This window comes from Manis javanica, chromosome 1 (assembly GCF_040802235.1).
Source record: "Manis javanica isolate MJ-LG chromosome 1, MJ_LKY, whole genome shotgun sequence".
Taxonomy (NCBI): Eukaryota; Metazoa; Chordata; class Mammalia; order Pholidota; family Manidae; genus Manis; species Manis javanica.
Genome location: NC_133156.1, coordinates 97377744 through 97398445, shown reverse-complemented (window position 1 = coordinate 97398445; position 20702 = coordinate 97377744). Strand labels below are relative to the sequence as shown.

Here is a 20702-nt window from a genome sequence, read left to right as displayed (position 1 = left end):
ATGGCCAACAGACACATGAAAAGATGCTCCACATCACTAATCATCAGGGAAATGCAAATTAAGACCACAATGAGATATCACCTCACACCAGTAAGGATGGCCAGCATTGAAAAGACTAAGAACAACAAATGCTGGCAAGGATGCGGAGAAAGGGGAACCCTCCTACACTGCTGGTGGGAATGTAAGCTAGTTCAACCATTGTAGAAAGCAATATGGAGGTTCCTTAAAAAATTAAAAATAGAAATACCATTTGACAAGGGAATCCCACTCCTTGGAATTTACCCAAATACAACTTCTCAGATTCAAAAAGACATATGCATCCCTATGTTTATCACAGCACTTTTTACAGTAGCCAAGAAATGGAAGCAACCTAAGTGTCCATCAGTAGATGAATGGATAAAGAAGATGTGGTACATATACACAATGGAATACTATTCAGCCTTAATAAAGAAACAAATCCTACCATTTGCAACAACATAGATGGAGCTGGAGGACATTATGCTCAGGGAAATAAGCCAGGAGGAAAAAGACAAATGCCAAATGATTTCCCTCATTTGTGGAGTATAACAATTAAGCAAAACTGAAGGAACAAAATAGCAGCAGACTCAGAGACTTCAAGAATGAACTAGTGGTTACCAAAGGGGAGGAGTGTGGGAGGGCAAGTGGGGAGGGAAGCAGAAGAGGATTGAGGGGTATTATGTTTAGTACAAGTGGTGTGGGGGATCATGGGGAGAACAGTGCAGCACAGAGAAGGCAGCTACTGAATTTGTGGCATGTTGCTGCATTGACAGTGACTGCATTGGGGTATGGGTGGGGACTTGATAATATGGGTAAATGTAGTAACCACATCATTTTTTCATGTGAAACCTTCATAAGAGTGTATATCAATCACACCTTAATAAAAAAGAGTGGGCCTTAGGGAGGTTATTAATCATGAGGGCAGAGCTCTCACAATTGAGATTTGTACCTTTATAAAAAAAAAGACCCCAGAGAGCTAGCTACCTCGTCTACCATGTAAGAACAGAGCAAAAAAGGTGACATCTATGAACCAAGAGGTGCATTTTCATCAGACCCTAAATTTTCCAGCACCTTGACCTTGAACTTCCCAGCCTCCAGAACTGGGAGAAATAAATTTGTGTCATTCATAAGCCACCCAATTTATGGTGTTTTGTTGGCATCGTAGATGGACTAGCCTTGCCCATGGTCAGGACCTTCTGAGGTATGACCTTCATAGTATCCATGGTCTTCAGTGGGACTTTGCTGGATATCACACTCTTGCTTGTCTTTCCTGTCCCACTTTCCCACTCTCCTACCAGTTTTACTAATAAATCACTTTCACACAAATCTTCCTCTAAGAGTTTGCTCCTGGAAAACCTGACAACTACCTGGAATTGGACCTAGCATAACCTAAGCATCCAACAATTATTGATTGTAAGGAAGGAAGCAGGTACTAAGTTGTCACTCATGACAATGTCCACCATTTTTCTCTGGTCCACATTTCTGGAGGTGGCTTATGAAACAGGCTCTCCCCATCTGGTTTTCCTAACTCACTGGAATCAGTTGTCACTCATGCAAACAAGAAGAAAGTAGCAAAAGAGCTAATGCTGCAGTGCACCTTGCCCATCTTCTGTGAAGTCTTGCTTTACTAGTTATATAATGTTGGAGACTATTTAATTCTTTGGGGTTAAACTCTGTAACAGAAAATGCCAACCTTGAAAGAGTCAACCTTAAATGAAATAAGAGAATTCCTGGTACATAGTACCCTCTCCAAAAAGTTAGTTTCCTTTCTTGCTTCTTCCAGCTGCCTGAAAGTTAAATTGAGAGAAAATATTTCATCTCCTTATTTTTCACTGTGTGCAAATCTAGATAAAAAACTATCTGGAGTCAAATCCAGATTAAAATAGTAGCTGGGATGGAGAAGTGTCAGCCAGCACAGGTGAGCATGAGTTGGCAGTGCTGAAAAGTCAAAGATGGCCGACATGGTTAGGAGATTGATTGCATGTAAGAACACTTAGCAAGTAAGCCAATACACTGAGAATGATGGGAGTGGGTTTCTCACTCTCAAGAAAGAGAGGTACAACTATAGAATGGGGAAAAGCTAGGATAAAATCTCTAAGGTTGGATTGTAATTGGAAGAATCAGTATTAATTCCTGGTCTCTAATAGATGATAAATAGAAAGATATATCTACATATATAGACACATGCACACACCTAGATGTGTGTATGTGTGCACACATAATTCCTGGTTCTGTCCACTGACAAGTCAAAGAAGCAATGGGTATACCAGTAGCAGTAAGCATATCGAATACCCATATCTAGGCTACTAAATACCACTCTCCTCAAAAGGAAACAGAAATCCTTGGAGAAATGGCTATTTCCAGAACTAAAGAAGGGCAAGTATATAATGAATCTGGAACATCTTATACCAGAAAGCAAAGAAATTCTCAAAGAATGATAGGGATGTGTCAAAATGACACAGAAATCAGCCAGGGTCTCCCACTGGCTAAATCTGGGACAATTTTAGCATCAAAATAATGATAGCAATTGTTTTTAATCCATTGAGTAAAATAGGAACCCATGGGCTCATGCTGATATACATAAATAAATAAATGGAAAGACAGGAAAGCTTTACCTTACAGTAGGTTACCTAATAAATGTAGAAGGGCCGATGGAAGGGATGATTGCCATTGGAAACCTTTGTGGTAATAGTTGTTTTAGACAAGAAGCAAAGATTGGTACTAACACATATGAGTGAAAGTGTGGTCAGGAACAGAATCTTAACATGGTCTCAAAGTATCTTTAGACAAAATACTTATTCATTAACATAATATTGAAAATTCTGGTAGACATCATCTAACCTAACAATAAGTTAACTTGGTCAGTAATGAGATAAATCATACCCTATGCCATCTGATGTGAAGCACTGAGAGAAATATAGAATTAGTTGTGTGATATTCCTGTCAAAAATGCATATCCTAAATTCAATCACAAGGAAACATCAGACACACCCAAACTGATGGACATTCTGCAAAGTAATTGTCTTCTCCTCTTCAAAAATGCTGAAGGTCATATGGGACAAGCATCATGATTAATCTTCTTGCCTATGATGAAAAATGCCAAGATATAACCATCACCATAAGAACAGGAGGGACTCCATCTTAAGGCTAAGATTCCATTTTAAAAACCAAGGAGTTAGGAGGTAAGATTCCTAACATATTCTTTGGTAATCACCCAACAACCTACCTTAAGGCAGGGCAAGGAGTCTTCACTGATATGTTCCCAGTGCTTGGAGAAGAACAGGATCAATAAATTCCTTGTGTTAAGTTTATCTTACAGAATTATCTGGAGGACTGACTATGGATAGTGACACAGTGTCTCTCACTGGAGATAGACATTGTGAGATCACATGACAACCCTATGCCCCCCTGGCCCTGTATCCCATTCCTGAAAAACCCTTAAAACTTCCTCTCTGAGGTTGCCACACTCCCCTTTCTTCAAGCATGTGCTCCCTTTCACAATTGTTGGTCCCAAAAGCACTCCTTAATATTCTGGGCAATAAACTCCATTTCAGAGTTATGTAAAGAGCTCAATCTGTAACAAAAAGACTGAGAAGGATTTTAACAAGCAAAGGTTAAGATGGAGAATATTCAAGGCATGGAAAATAGTCTAAGCAAAGTCTTGTATGTGATGACGAATAGCACAATTAAGGAATAAAGCAGGTGACTGGAGCCCAGAGAGCAGGAGGCAGCTTGATGTAAGAGGAAGCTGATCAGATAGGTTTGAGCAAGCCCATATAGGATGTCTTTGGCCATGTTAATGATTTGAGTTTGTCTCTTAAGAGTAACGGAAAGCCACTAGAAGGCTAGAAAGTGGAGTGCAATGCACCAGGGGGTGCATTATAAGATTTGCATTTGGAAAATATTCCTTCCACTGCAACAGAAATGTGGAAAACAGATTGGAAATGGAAAACAGTAAACGGGGAAAGACTAGTAAGGAGGTTACTATAGTGGCCTAAACAAAAGATGGACCTGGTGGTGATAGAGATAGAAATTTTTTGGATTGATTAAAGAAATACTGAGAAGGTAAAAAATTGATACCATTTGGTGATGGACTAGATATAGATCATAAACAAGGGGAGGTGTTAAGGATAGTACCTAAGTGTTTGGTTTGCTAAACTAAACAAATGGTGCCACTCAATGAGGCAGGAAACATAAAAAGAGAATCAGGCTTAGGAGAAAGATCATGCATTTACTTTAGGACATAAAGAACTTGAGCTTCCTTTGAGACAACCAAATGTGGGGTCTTGGAAACCCAGGTAAGAAAAGGTTCTGAAAAGAAAGATAATTTATTCATCATGGTACTAGAGGTCCTAGCCATGGCAATCAGACAACACAAAGAAATAAAAGGCATCCAGATTGGTGAGGAAGAAGCCAAACTGTCACTGTTTGCAGATGACATGATATTGTACATAAAAAAAACCCTAAAGAATCCACTCCAAAACTACTAGATCTAATATCTAAATTCAGCAAAGTTGCAGGATACAAAATCAATACACAGAAATATGTTGCATTCCTATACACTAATGATGAACTATCAGAAAGGCAAATCAAGAAAACAATTCCATTCACAATTGCATCAAAAAGAATTAAATACCTAGGAATAAACCTAACTAAGGAAGTGAAAGACCTATACCCTGAAAACTACAAGACACTATTAAGAGAAATTAAAGAGGACAACTAACAAATGGAAACTCATCCCATGCTGTTGGCTAGGAAGAATTAATGTAGTCAAAATGGCCACCCTGCCTAAAGCAATTTACAGATTCAATGCAATCCCTATCAAAATACAAACAGCATTCTTCAATGAACTGGAACAAATAGTTCTAAAATTCATATGGAACCACAAAAGACACCGAATACCGAAGTAATCTTGAGAGGGAAAAATAAAGCAGGTGGGGGGAATCTCGCTTCCCAACTTCAAGCTCTACTACAAAGCCACAGTCATCAAGACAATTTGGTACTGGCACAAGAACAGACCATAGACCAATGAAACAGACTAGAGAGCCCTTATATAAACCCAACCATATATGGTCAATTAATATATGATAAAGGAGACATGAACATACACTAGGGAAATGACAGCCTCTTCAACAACTGGTGTTGGCAAAACTGGACAGCTACATGCAAGAGAATGAAAATGGATTATTGTTTAACCCCATTTACAAAAGTAAACTTGAAACGGGTCAACGACCTGAATGTAAGACATGAAACCGTATAAGTCTTAGAAGATGTGGAGGAGCCAAGATGGCAGTGTGAGTAGGGCAGCGGAAATCTCCTCCCAAACCATATATATTTTTGAAAATACAACAAATACAACTATTCCTAAAAGAGAGGCCAGAAGATACATCCTCACCTGAGAGAACTTAGCACCTCACGAAAGGGGTAAGATATGAGCCGCAGCACAGTGGGACCTGAGCACGACCCCTACCCCAGCTCTGCGGCAGGAGGAGAGGAGTCAGAGTGGTGAGGAAGTGGGAGCCCAGAACTGCTAAATACCCAGCCCTAGTTATCTGCACTGGGAGCATCAACACACGGTGCATGGTGTGCTGGATATTAGAGAAACGGAACATTAAACCTGTGAGCAGGTTCCCACAGCTAGCGCCCCTGGGACAAAAGAAAAGTGAGTGCTTATTGAAAGTCTTAAAGGGACAGGAGACTCACAGCTGGACGGAAGCATACCAGCACACTCAGCCCAGCAGCTGGGAATCCCGAGGAACTCCAGGCACCCTAAGCCCCTGGGCGGCAGCACAGCTCTGAGGCCCCTCACAGTGATAAACAGCCTCCAACCATTCCTCCTCCAGTGTGGCCCGACCATAATGGAGCGGCAGCCTGAGACCAGCCACACTCACAGCAGCTGCACAAAGCCTTCTCTGCAGCCTCCAGGGCCAGACTCTCAGGCCCTGTCAGCATGCAGTTGCCCAGCACAAGCCACTAGGGGCCGCCATTATCACAAGAAGGGAATGTGACAGGCAAAGCAGGAAGGGACTTTGTTCTCCCAGCTGACACACACGCCAACTGCCTATGACTACCTCTACTGCCATGAAAAGGCAGAAGAATTTGATACAGACAAGAATAACTCAGACTTCCCTGGAAAGGGAACCTGGGGAGATAGATTTAACCAATCTTCCTGAAAAATAATTCAAAATAAAGATCATAACCATGTTGATAGAGCTGCAGAGAAAAATGCAAGAGCTAATGATAAAGTTGGGAGGGAGAATACAGAAATAAAACAATCTCTGGAAGGACTTAAAAGCAGAATGGACGAGGTGCAAGAGGCTGTTAATGGAATAGAAAGCGGAGAACAGGAGTGCAGAGAAGCTGACACAGAGAGAGATAAAGGACCTCCAGGAATAAAAGAATATTAAGAGAGTTGTGTGACCAATTCAAATGGAAAAATATCCACATTATAGGGATACAAGAAGAAGAGAGAGAAAAAGGGATAGAAAGTGTCCTTAAAGAAATAATTGCTGAAAACTTCCCCAAACTGGGGGAGGAAATAATCGAACAGACCATGGAATTACACAGAACCCCCAACAGAAAGGATCCAAGGAGGACAACACCAAGACACATAATAATTAAAATGGCAAGGATCAAGGACAAGGAAAGAGTTTTAAAGGCAGCTAGAGAGAAAAAGGTCACCTATAAAGGAAATCCCATCAGGCTAACATCAGACTTCTCGACAGAAACCCTACAGGCCAGAAGAGAATGGCATGATATATTTAATGCAATGAAACAGAAGGGCCTTCAACCAAGGATACTGTATCCAGCACGACTATCATTTAAATATGATGGCGGGATTAAACAATTCCCAGACAAGCAAAAGCTGAGGGAATTTGCTTCCCACAAACCACCTCTATAGGGCATCTTACAGGGACTGCTCTAGATGGGAGCACTCCTAAAAAGAGCACAGAACAAAACACACAACATATGAAGAATGGAGGAGGAGGAATAAGAAGGGAGAGAAGAAAAGAATCTCCAGACAGTATATATATAACAGCTCAATAAGCGAGCTAAGTTAGGCAGTAAGATACTAAAGAAGCTAACCTTGAACCTTTGGTAACCACGAATCTAAAGCCTGCAATGGCAATAAGTACATATCTCTCAATAGTCACCCTAAATGTAAATGGACTTAATGCACCAATCAAACGACACAGAGTAATAGAATGGATAAAAAAGCAAGACCCATCTATATGCTGCTTACAAGAAACTCACCTCAAACCCAAAGACAAGCACAGACTAAAAGTCAAGGGATGCAAAAACATATTTCAGGCAAACAACAGTGAGAAGAAAGCAGGGGTTGCAGTACTAACATCAGACAAAATAGACTTCAAAACAAAGAAAGTAACAAGAGATAAAAAAGGACACTACATAATGATAAAGGGCTCAGTCCAACAAGAGGATATAACCATTCTAAATATATATGCACCCAATACAGGAGCACCAGCATATGTGAAACAAATACTAACAGAACTAAAGAGGGAAATAGACTGCAATGCATTCATTTTAGGAGACTTCAACACACCACTCACCCCAAAGGATAGATCCACCGGGCAGAAAATAAGTAAGGACACACAGGCACTGAACAACACACTAGAACAGATGGACCTAATAGACATCTATAGAACTCTACATCCAAAAGCAACAGGATATACATTCTTCTCAAGTGCACATGGAACATTCTCCAGAATAGACCACATACTAGCTCACAAAAAGAGCCTCAGTAAATTCCAAAATATTGAAATTCTACCAACCAATTTTTCAGACCACAAAGGTATAAAAGTAGAAATAAATTCTACAAAGAAAACAAAAAGGCTCACAAACACATGGAGGCTTAACAACATGCTTCTAAATAATCAATGGATCAATGAACAAATCAAAATAGAGATCAAGGAATATATGGAAACAAATGACAACAACAACACAAAGCCCCAACTTCTGTGGGACGCAGCGAAAGCAGTCTTAAGAGGAAAGTATATAGCAATCCAGGCACACTTGAAGAAGGAAGAACAATCTCAAATGAATAGTCTAACATCACAATTATCGAAACTGGAAAAAGAAGAACAAATGAGGCCTAAAGTCAGCAGAAGGAGGGACATAATAAAGATCAGAGAAGAAATAAACAAAATTGAGAAGAAGAAAACAATAGCAAAAATCAACGAAACCAAGAGCTGGTTCTTTGAGAAAATAAACAAAATAGATAAGCCTCTAGCCAAACTTATTAAGAGAAAAAGAGAATCAACACAAATCAACATAATCAGAAATGAGAATGGAAAAATCATGACAGACGCCACAGAAATACAAAGAATTATTAAAGACTACTATGAAAACCTATATGCCAACAAGCTGGAAAACCTAGAAGAAATGGACAACTTCCTAGAAAAATACAACCTTCCAAGACTGACCAAGGAAGAAACACAAAAGTTAAACAAACCAATTACGAGCAAAGAAATTGAAATGGTAATCAAAAATCTACCCAACAACAAAACCCCGGGGCCGGACGGATTTACCTCGGAATTTTATCAGACACACAGAGAAGACATAATACCCATTCTCCTTAAAGTGTTCCAAAAAATAGAAGAAGAGGGAATACTCCCAAACTCATTCTATGAAGCCATCATCACCCTAATACCAAAACCAGGCAAAGACCCCACCAAAAAAGAAAATTACAGACCAATATCCCTGATGAATGTAGATGCAAAAATACTCAATAAAATATTAGCAAACAGAATTCAACAGTATATCAAAAGGATCATACACCATGACCAAGTGGGATTCATCTCAGGGATGCAAAGATGGTACAACATTTGAAAATCCATCAACATCATCCACCACATTGACAAAAAGAAGGACAAAAATCACATAATCATTTCCCTGGATGCAGAAAAAGCATTTGACAAATTTCAACATCCATTCATGATAAAAACTCTCAACAAAATGGGTATAGAGGGCAAGTACCTCAACACAATAAAGGCCATATATGATAAACCCACAGCCAACATCATAATGAACAGTGCGAAGCTGAAAGATTTTCCTGTAAGATTGGGAAAAAGACAGGGATGCACACTCTCCCCACTGTTATTCAACATAGTACTGGAGGTCCTAGCCACAGCAATTAGACAAAACAAAGAAATACAAGGAATCCAGATGGGTAAAGAAGAAGTCAAACTGTCACTATTTGCAGATGACATGATATTGTACATAAAAAACTCTAAAGACTCCACTCCAAAACTACTAGAACTAATATTGGAATTCAGCAAAGTTGCAGGATACAAAATTAATACACAGAAATTTGAGGCTTTCCTATACACTAACAATGAACTAGCAGAAAGAGGATACAGGAAAACAATTCCATTCACAGTTGCATCAAAAAGAATAAAATACCTAGGAATAAACCTAACTAAGGAGGTGAAAGACCTATACCCTGAAAACTACAAGACACTCTTCAGAGAAATTAAAGAGGACAACTAACAAATGGAAACTCATCCCATGCTCTTGGCTAGGAATAATTAATATTGTCAAAATGGCCATCCTGCCTAAAGCAATATACAGATTCAATACAATCCCTATCAAATTACCAATAGCATTCTTCAATGAACTGGAACTAATAGTTCAAAAATTCATATGGAACCACCAAAGACCCTGAATAGCCAAAGCAATCCTGAGAAGGAAGATTAAAGTGGGAAGGATCTCACTCCCCAACTTCAAGCTCTACTACAAAGCCACAGTAGTCAAGACAATTTGGTACTGGCACAAGAACAGAGCCACAGACCAGTGGAACAGAATGGAGACTCCAGACATTAACCCAAACATATATGGTCAATTAATATATGATAAAGGAGCCATAGACATACAATGGGGAAATGACAGCCTCTTCAACAGCTGTTGTTGGCAAAACTGGACAGCTACATGTAAGAGAATGAAACTGGATCTCTGTCTAACCCCATACACAAAAATAAATTTGAAATGGATCAAAGGCCTGAATGTAAGCCAGAAAACCATAAAACTCTTAGAAAAAAACATAGGCAAAATCTCTTGGACATGAACATGAATGACTCATTCATGAACATATCTCCCCAGGCAAGGGAAACAAAAGCAAAAATGAACAGGTGGGGCTATATCAAGCCGAAAAGCTTCTGTACAGCAAAGGACACCATCAATAGAACAAAAAGGCATCCTATAGTATGGGAGAATATATTCATAAATGACAGATCTGATAAAGGGTTGACATCCAATATATAAAGAGCTCATGCACCTCAACAAACAAAAAGCGAGCAATCCAATTAAAAAATTGGCAGAGGAGCTGAATAGACAGTTCTCCAAAGAAGAAATTCAGATGGCCAACAGACATATGAAAAGATGCTCCATATCGCTAATCATCAGAGAAATGCAAATTAAAACCACAATGAGATATCACCTCACACCAGTAAGGATCGCCACCATCCAAAAGGCAAGCAACAACAAAGTTGGCAAGGTTGTGGAGAAAGGGGAACCCACCTACACTGCTGGTGGAAATGTAAATTAGTTCAACCATTGTGGAAAGCAGTATGGAGGTTCCTCAAAAAGCTCAAAATAGATATAACATTTGACCCAGGAATTCCACTTCTAGGAATTTACCCTACAAATGCAACAGCCCAGTTTGAAAAAGACACATGCATCCCTATGTTTATTACAGCACTATTTACAATAGCTAAGAAATGGAAACAACCTAAATGTCCATCAGTAGATGAATGGATAAAGAAGATGTGGTACATATACACAATGGAATACTATTCAGCCACAAGAAGAAAACAAATTCTACCATTTGCAACAACATGGATGGAGCTAGAGGGCATTACGCTCAGTGAAATAAGCCAGGTGGAGAAAGAGAGGTATCAAATGATTTCACTCATATGTGGAGTTTAAGAACAAAGAAAAACTGAAAGAACAAAACAGCAGCAGAATCACAGAACCCAAGAATGGACTAACAGTTTCCAAAGGGAAAGGGACTGGGGAGGATGGGTGGGAAGGGAGGGATACGGGTGGGGAAAAAGAAAGGGGGCATTACGATTAGCATGTATAATGTGGGAGGGGGGTCATTGGGAGGGCTGTGCAACACAGTGAAGACAAGTAGTGATTCTATAGCATCTTACTATGCTGATGGACAATGACTGCAATAGGGTGAGGGGGGACTTGGTGAAGGGGCGAGCCTAGTAAACATAATGTTCTTCATGCAATTGTAGATTAATGATAACAAAATAGAGAAAATAAAAAATAAAAGGGGCAGAGGAGCTGAACAGACAGTTCTCCAGAGAAGAAATTCAGATGGCCAACAGACACATGAAAAGATGCTCTGCATTGCAAGTCATCAGAGAAAAACAAATTAAAACCACAATGAAATATCACCTCACACCAGTAAAGATCACCACCATCCAAAAAACAAACAACAACAAATGTTGGCAAGTTTGTGGAGAAAGGGGAACCCTCCTACACTGCTGGTGGGAATGTAAACTAGTTCACCCATTGTGGAAAGCAGTATGGAGGTTCCTCAAAAAACTCAAAATAGAAATACCATTTGACCCAGGAATTCCTCTCCTAGGAATTTACCCTAAGAATGCAGCAGCCCAGTTTGAAAAAGACATCTGCACCCCTCTGTCTACAATAGCCAAGAAATGGAAGCAACCTAAATGTCCATCAGTAGATGAATGGATAAAGAAGATGTGGTACATATACACAATGGAATATTATTCAGCCATTAGAAGAAAACAAATCCTACCATTTGCAACAACATGGATGGAGTTAGTGTGTATTATGCTTAGTGAAATAAATCAGGCAGAGAAAGACAAGTACCAAAGGATTTCACTCATCTGTGGAGTATAACAGCAAAGCAAAAACTGAAGGAACAAAACAGCAGCAGACTCACAGAACCCAAGATGAACTAACAGTTACCAAAGGGAAAGGGACCGGGGAGGATGCGTGGGAAGGGAGGGATAAGGGGAATAAGGGGCATTGTGATTAGCACACATAATGTAGGGGTCATGGGGGAAGGCAGTATAGCATAGAGAAGACAAGTAGTGACTCTATAGCATCTTACTATGCTGATGGACAGTGACTATAATTGGGTATGTGGTAGGGACTTGATAATGGGGGGATTCTAGTAACCACAATGTTGCTCATGTGATTGCATATCAATGACACCTTAATTTTAAAAATAAATAATTAAGTAAAAATAAAAATAAATTAGTCTTGGGGATAGAAGAACAATGAAGGGAATATAACCAATAATATTGTAATAATGTATGTTGGCAGATGGTTACTACACTTGTTACCGTGAGCATGTAGTAATGTAATTGTTGCAGCACTATGTTGTACATCTGCAACTAATATAGCATTGTGCATCAACTATATCTCAATAAAAATAAATAATGAATTTTTTTTAAAAAAGGAATGTGAGAGCAAGTTTGTGGGAAGTTACAGAGAGGTGAGATAATACTCGGCTGAAAAATATCCATGAGAGAGCTGCTTCAGAGGAACAGTGAATGCAAAAGCCAGGCTGGAATGGTCTGAGAAGTGAGTAAGAGGAAAAAAACAGAGGTGCTTTTCCTTCCACCAAAAAAATAGTTGTAGGGAATGTATTTATATTGGCCCAAAAGAAAAGTTTCATCATTATAACCAAATCAGAAATACCAAGTGAGTTCAAGCTCCACTTGGATGAAAGTTAATCTCAATTTGTACATGTTGATTCACCTAGTTCTCTGAGCTCCAAAGGAATGGAACTAGCTCTAGAAAAACACACTAGTTAGTTACCATTCCAATTAGAAAATAAGAATTCTACAAAGAAAATGCTACCAAAAAAATTGCTACAAAAAGGTCACTTGGACAAAGTGAAGCGAGAATGTCATTTATCCACCCGACTCCGGGCCAGCGGTCATCACCAGACCCAGGCGGAGATATGGACACTTTTGTACAAATTCGATAAACAAACAATGCTATGAAACACCCTGAACTTAAAATCCCAATATAATTGATGGAGAATTGTATCTTTGCTCTCTTATTTGCCTCAAAAAGGAAAATAATAGTTTTTACCTCCTAAAATCCATGCCTTCTTCTGCCTTCTACACATAAGGTGGGTCTTCCCACGATGCTTTTCTCCCATATCCAAAACCTTTTTTTCCAAGTTCTAGGTCAGTTTCTGCTTATCAGTGAGTCTTTTCTGATTACACCTATATCACACCTCATTTGGGAAACCCTTAGCATTTGTGCCTTTAATGTGTAATTTTGCCATTCAGGACTTGGTTTCAAACTCCAAAATATTTTCCACAGTAGATTATGAGGCCCAAGAGGCAGAGACTGTAACTCTTCTTCTTTTATATGTTACTAAGAGTCTTTATATATACTCAAATTAAGTAGGGTATTGTAAACTAATCCTAATTTACAATTGCTCCAAACCCCATTTCATCTCCAAATCCTAGTCCTCAGATTTCCTTATGAGCACTAATAATAGCCAGCATTTATTACTATATACCATTCATTATTCTAGACACTTTTCACATAGTAACACATATAATCCTCCCAGAAACCCTATTATATAGATATTCCTATTCCTATTTTACAGATTGAGTATTGAGTTACAGAAAGTCCAAGTGACACTATTAAGTGGCACAGTTAGGATTCAATCCAAGACACAGGAGCCCACACTGCTAACTTTGTCGCAACAGAAAAACAATCTTAAATAAAGTCTGCTCCTACCTAGACTAGTTTTACTGATGTGCCAGGATTAAGTAGCACAGTTTAGCAACCATAATTTAAAGATACTGTATTCTGCTTAACCACAGGTGCATTTTTTACACCCTCTCCCTCCGGGCTACAAGACAGACTCTATCCCTGACAGACCATAGGTGGCGCTGCAGGGACAGGTAAGCGCGCGCGAGGAATCCGTCCGTCACCCCGCAGAGGGAGGAGCCTAAGAGATGGCAAGGGGAAGGCGAGCGGTCTGTTGCGCGCAGGCGCAGTGTTGGGCACGCCTCCGGGATTGAGGGTTGCTGGGCTCGGTGACGTGGCCTGGCAGCGTCCGTTCCAGTGCTCCTCCGGGGAACCCGGCGCTGCCGGAACTGCCCGCGGCCTAGTCCCGACGTGCGTGTGCTCGTGAGCCGGAGCCCGGGCCAACGGCGGCGGCGGCAAGCGGGCCTGCGGGGACCCGACGGGACCGCTGCCATGGGGGAGTGACGCGCCTGCGCCCGCTGCTCCGCTACAGCGGCGAGTCATGAGGAGACCCCGCGGCGGGGGCAGCGGCGGCGGCTCCTGAGCCCCGGGATGGAGGAGAAATATGGCGGGGACGTGCTAGCCGGCCCCGGCGGCGGCGGCGGCAGCCTCGGGCCGGTGGACGTGCCCAGCGCTCGGTAAGGGACCCATACGGCTCCCACCTCCAGAGCCGCGCTCTCCCGCTCCTGCGCTCGTCGGTTAGCCAGCTCGCCGGTCTGCACGGCAGCCACCAGTCCTGCGGCTCGGGACACTCTCCCCCGACCGCCGCTCCGCAGCCGCGGTGTGCGCGGGGCCCGGGCGTCCCTGCTGTGCGGCTGTCAGCCCGGGTCGCCCTCCTTGGTCCACACGCGCCCCAAAGCCCTGCGTCCTCTCTCCCTCTACTCCTAGACCGCCCCTCGCTTTCATTGGCTCCTCTGTTGCCCGCTGCTGAAAGAATGCTCTTAAAATTCAGGAAGGTTCTGCGTGAATTTCTGGTTCTCGAGGCAGACCGTTAACCTTGGCACTGCCAGCAGTTCACAGGAGAGCTTTTTCTGATCTCTGGGGAACATTCTGCTGGCTCTTTCTCCCTAAAATAGGCACTGCTTAACCTTTCCGACGTCTTCTTGATTTAGTTAGGGGGAGATACCACTATCTTATCTTGAGACGAAGGAAACAAAGCAGAACAGATGAACTTCCATATTCAGTTTAACCCCGCACATTAAACATCCAGCCCGTCATCCAGTTTTCTTTGTCTTTTTAATTTATCTTCATTATTAAGTAAGAACTGTGCTTGCTCACTGTCAGAAATTAAAACAGTACAGAAATTCATGGAGTAAAAAAGCAAAAATTCCTCTTTATCCTCCCCTGCAATACCCCTAACCCCCAAGAGTTAAGTACAGCGTGTCCTCCTTTACCTGCCTTGTTAAGTTCCAAAGTAGTGCCCAATACACATAAAATACGGCCCAACCGTTTGGTTGGAACTGATATCCATTGCCTTCATTTTTAATTGCGGTTAAGTTTTCCTTGTTCTTGAATATTTCCTTTGAGATTTAAAGAGTGCTTTGATAAATTCTTTGAAACTGTAAAAACATCATTACTAACAACTTTTGTGAAAAGGAAAGGACAAAATGCTGGAATAGAATTTACATCAACTGCATTTTTGTAGTATATGTATAATTTTTATAATCTATTTTGAGCAATGTTCATTTTGTAAACAGCATGTCAGATACTATGTAAGGAGACATGGCAACTAAGTGCAATAGGGGATTCTGGTCTGGATTTGGTAGTAGAGGGAAAAGCTGCCAAGGACAGTGCTAAGACAGTTGACAAAAGTTGGACCATAGAAAATAAACTTACAAATGGTAAACTTGCTGAGGTTGATGACTACTGATTCTATAAGAGAATGTCCATGTTCTGAAGCAATACAAGTGTTTAGGGATAAAGGAGCATGATAAACATAACTTGCTCTTACGCGGCTCAGAAAAAAAATCTCTGTATTTAGAAAGAGAGGTAATAAGGCAAATGGGACAATACCTTAAGTAGAATCTAAGTATACTATTCTTGCAGCTTTTCTATAAATTTGAAATTATTTAGAATAGTTTTTTTTTTACACAAGAGCTTATTTTCTTTGGTAGGTGTGGTAGATAGTCCTTTGCCATCTTACTTGTTTTACGTATATGCTTAGCAAAGCTGCACGTTTATTGTAGTTCATTGCAAATTCAAATTCAAATTCAATTCAGGAGTGGTTGAATGTATGATAGATTACAGGTTGCAAGAGTTTTCCTTGATATGGACTTTCATATGGAAAAATCAAATATTGACAAATCCTTTAATTGTGGATGTTTTTATGCCTGAATTTACAAATATGAATTGTTTTAAATGTTTTGTTTTGGCTTCTGTAAGTCCTTTTTGCAGGAAAGAGTAGAGGGTGAGAGCTAACATTTCTTGAGCACCTCCTGTGTTCCATGTGCTTTGAGTACAACATCTCAATCCTTACAGCAGTGCTACTGACTAGTGGTATCCTTGTCTCACAGATCAGTAAACTGAGATGTAGAAAAGTATATTTTCCCACACCTAATAACTGGGAGTCAGTTATCCCAAAGTCCATGCATAGTGCCTTCTAGATATTAGAAACTTTGAGGATTTATTGAATGAATTGAACTTAAATATACACACTGGTTTTGGTGTTTTAACTGGAGAACTGTGAGCTTGGGCAGAGCTCAAGAAGCAGGTTTGAATCTAAACCCAAATTTCAGTCGCTCCAAGTTTAGAGAACCAGAGATCTAACCCTTCAGAGAAAAGACCAGTGACATGACACCTTTGATGAAACTGGTTAATGGCAAATAATGATTTATAAGTTGGGAAGCTGGATTGGATCCCCCTGATTTTCTCAGAGGATCTCAAGGGCCACTGCCTCTATTTAAGAATTTAAGAGTCTCCCTCTCCTTACTGCGCTGCCTCCCCACCCGCCACAATCTTTCCCCCTTAGTAAATGAAGCTGCTAATTGTTTCCCTAGCAATATTAGCTAGGAATGTCCACTTATTTATATGTTATTATTTGGCCTTAGCTAGTGTTTTCATCTTTAACCAACCGGAAGACTTTATTAATTGGGACTTTAAAAATCAAATAATCAACTTTTAACTAAATGTTAACAATTTTCTTAATTTCATAACAAAAGATCTTCAATATGTATTATGTGAAAAATCATATAGCAATATCAAATTATTTGTACAATAATGAATATGTGAATGTATCTAAAATATGTATATGTCCATACATGGGGATGCAAAGGAAAAGGTTTGGAAGGATGTACTAAATTGATCACCTATGAGGAGGAAATTGGAAATGAATTTACTTGAAACTTTTATGACAACCAGCTGCTCAGGAGTTACTTCTGCAATCTCTGTTTTTTAAAAATTAAAAGAATAAAGAAAATATGTGTCAGAAAGGTCATAATAATAATGTTATCAAGAAGTATTGTCCTTATATGGTTACATATGACTAAATCTTGCCATTAAAGTGCCACCTTTTTAAGTCTTATAAATACTTTAAGCAAAAATTACTTAGAAATAATTTTACGTATTGCCCATCTTCTTAAAACAACTTCTTAAAGTATATATTAAGTGTAACTTACCTTTTCCTTGACGACTTCTGGTCGTGATGTGTACCATCTGGTGAACTGAGCTTAATTACAGTCCCTTCTTCAAAGGCTCCTTCCAAGTACTAGTAGTTTGCATATGCTGCTCCCTGCTTAGAAATACCCGTTCCCTTTCCTGGCTTTCTTATTCCTACTTAGTTTTTAAATACTTACACATCTCAAGCTCTGAAGATGGCCCTTTGCTTCTCTATTTAAAATTGGTTTCTTCCACATCTATTCTTTCAGAACTCTTACTTACCTGAGTCACATTACTACTTGTTTACTTGCCTGTCTTTCTTAGACCTCTAACTCCTTGGAGGCAGGGTCTCTAATAGGCGTTTAGAGTCTTGAATAGCACCTAGAAATGTGTTTAGTTGTAAGTAACCAAACTAAGAGAGCCTTGAACAAATAGGGATATATTCTTACATAAAAGAAACCAGAGGTAGTTCATCTCAGTGATACCATCTAGGCTCTGCTCTCTGCCACTCTTAAGTGTATTTATTGGCTTTCATATTCAGGCTTGTTATAAAATAGATAACACTGTCAAGATAAATTTTAGATGAAAGTCATCCCTTCAAAGCAGAAAGAAGGCAGAAGTAGTTCCAGCTGCATCTTACCCTTTTCCCAGACAGAAGGAACGTGCAATCTGTAGCCTCCTGTCAGACTTCCCTTTTATGTCTCATTGACCACACATGGCTTCAGGCACATAGTAAGTGTACAGGGAGTATTTGAAGAGTGGTTAACTCACCCTGTGGAATATATACAAGGCTCTTTATTGCCATCAAGAATTCCTAGATGGCTATGATTTTTTGTGTACCTCTATTTCTCCTGTTCTTTAATTTTTTCCTTCCCTAGCTTGTTGAGTGTTCTTTGTGCCCTTATTTCTGTCTTGCTGCCTTATTTTTATACTTAAGAGGTTAAGGAGGAAATGACTTGAAGTTTTTAGCTTCCCTATTTGATTTCATTCTTTTCTTTCATTGAATTCATGGCCTAGTTGCTAATAGTTTTAATTGCCAGAAGCTTGACTGCCACTTACGTACTATATTACTGCACTATATAAGTCACTGTACTAGATATTACTGTATCACACAAGTATAATTGTAAGTTGGCATTCTTTCATTTGGTAAACATTTGCTAAGCACATATTATGCAAGTCCCTGTGTTAGAAACTGAATAAACAAAGGATTTTTAGCTCAACTCTTTTTATTGGAATTGCTGAAATTCATTCTTTCAAGGACTGAAATATAGTTTAATAAATGCATTGAAAGCTTTCTAAAATATGTATTTCCATGCCACCTTAGGCAGATTACTGTTTTATGTAGCTTAACTCTTTCTTGTTAATGCAGTGCCATGATACTTCATGATTCTCACTCACCAATTTTTATACCATCCTACATTCATTGGTACTCCCACTGTATATCAAATTGTCTTAACTACTATTTGACTAAAATTTCCTTTAAACTTCTATGTTTTCTCACCTTGATAGAGACTTCTCATTTCTGACAGTGTGCTGGCTGTGGACATCCCTTACACCTCCTCTTTAATGTATTAACACCTGCTTGATGTTACTTAAAAAGTGGTTCCCTGAGTGGCTTGGACAAGACCTATTAGGGTGGGGAGGAAATATTAGGAATTTCTCAACTTTTCATCTCATTCTTTTTAATTTCTGATTTGTATACATTTTATAACATAAAACATCAATACAGTAGTTCATGTTTATAATATGCAGATAAATCATGGGTTTCATGTACAAAATTTTATTTACTACTAGAGGTGAATTATCAAAGAAGACTATTAGGCTGACAAACAGAAATCATTTCTCTATTTTCTAGTTTCTCTTCAGGAGCTCCTTTTTCCTTTCTTTATATGGCAGACTAATTTTTTCATAGATACAATATTCTTGTCTCAATATTATTTATAGTTCTTGTTTCTGCTATTCGCTATGATCTCTGTATCTTTTAAATTTCTCTTGTTTTTGTTTGGTCTCTCACTGGCTTATCTTAAAGGATTAATTAGCCATGTTTGGGCATTCATAGTTGAGTGAGATCTAAAAAGCTAGTTGGAAGACCTCTGTGGGGCTTTTGTATCCCAGTGGACTTCTCCAAAGAAGGGTTCACTTCCTGGGAGATAGCAACTTGGCTGTTAAGATAAGGGAAGGGATAAAACCCAGAGAAGAAAACATAGGCAAAAATCTCTTGAACATAAACATGAGCAACTTTTTCCTAGACACATCTTGGGCAAGGGAAACAAAATCATTAATGAACAAGTGGGACTACATCAAACTAAAAAGCTTTTGTACAGCAAAGGACACCACCAGCAGGACAAAAAGACATGCTATAGTATGGGAGAATGTATTCATAAACGATTTATCCATTAAGGGGTGACCATCCAAAATATATAAAGAACTCACATGCCCCAACAACTAAAAAACAAATAACCGATTAAAAAGTGGACAGAGGATCTGAACAGACACTTCTCCGAAGAAGAAATTCAGATGGCCAATAGGCACATGAAAAGATGCTTCATATCACTAATCATCAGGGAAATGCAAATTAAAACCACCATAAATAAGATATCACCTACACCAGTTAGAATGGCCAACATCCAAAAGACAAAGAATAACAAATGCCAGCGAGGATACAGAGAGAGAGGAACCCTCCTACACTTCTGGTGGGAATGTAAATTAGTTCAACCATTGTGGAAAGCAGTATGGCGGTTCCTCAAAAAACTAAAAAGAGAAATACCGTTGAGCCAGTCATTCCACTCCTAGGAATTTATCCAAGGGAAACAAGATGCCTGAATCAAAAAGACTTATGTACCCCTATATTTATTGCAACACTATTTACAATAGCCAAGATACGGAAGCAACCTGAGTGTCCACCAATAGATGAATGGATAAAGAAGATGTGGTACATACACACAAGAATATTATTCAGCCATAAAAAGAAGTCTGACCATTTGCAACAACATGGATGGAGCTAGAAGGTATTATGCTCAGTGAAATAAGCCAGGCAGAGAAAGACAAGTACGAAATGACTTGACTCATTTGTGGAGTATAAAAACAAAACAAAACTGAAGAAACAAAATGGCAGCAGATTCACATATTCTGAGAACGGACTAGTGGTTACCAAAGGGGAGGAGGGGCTGGAGAGGGTGGGTGGGGTGGGAGAAGGTGATTAAGGGGCACTATAATTCGCAATCACAGTATAGGTAGGTCACGGGGAAGGCAGCACAGTACGGGGAAGACAAGTAATGACTCCATAGCATCTTACTATCCTGATAGTGACC

General features: G+C 39.7%; 1 protein-coding gene and 1 long non-coding RNA gene across 2 annotated transcripts in view; one reads left to right on the top strand and one right to left on the bottom strand.

Moving 5' to 3' along the window:
• LOC118973849 (uncharacterized) overlaps positions 1 to 20529 on the bottom strand; it is a 52167-nt gene extending 31638 nt beyond the window's left edge. Inside the window, exon 1 of the long non-coding RNA XR_005063378.2 lies at positions 14460 to 20529. This is a non-coding gene — a long non-coding RNA (uncharacterized lncRNA). The remainder of the gene's footprint in view (positions 1 to 14459) is intronic.
• The window catches only part of SLC30A5 (solute carrier family 30 member 5), a 28914-nt gene continuing 22183 nt past the window's right edge, over positions 13972 to 20702 (top strand). The window contains exon 1 of the mRNA XM_017675900.3: positions 13972 to 14435. Within this exon, the coding sequence (XP_017531389.3) occupies positions 14350 to 14435 (86 nt within the window). The 5' untranslated portion in view covers positions 13972 to 14349. The remainder of the gene's footprint in view (positions 14436 to 20702) is intronic.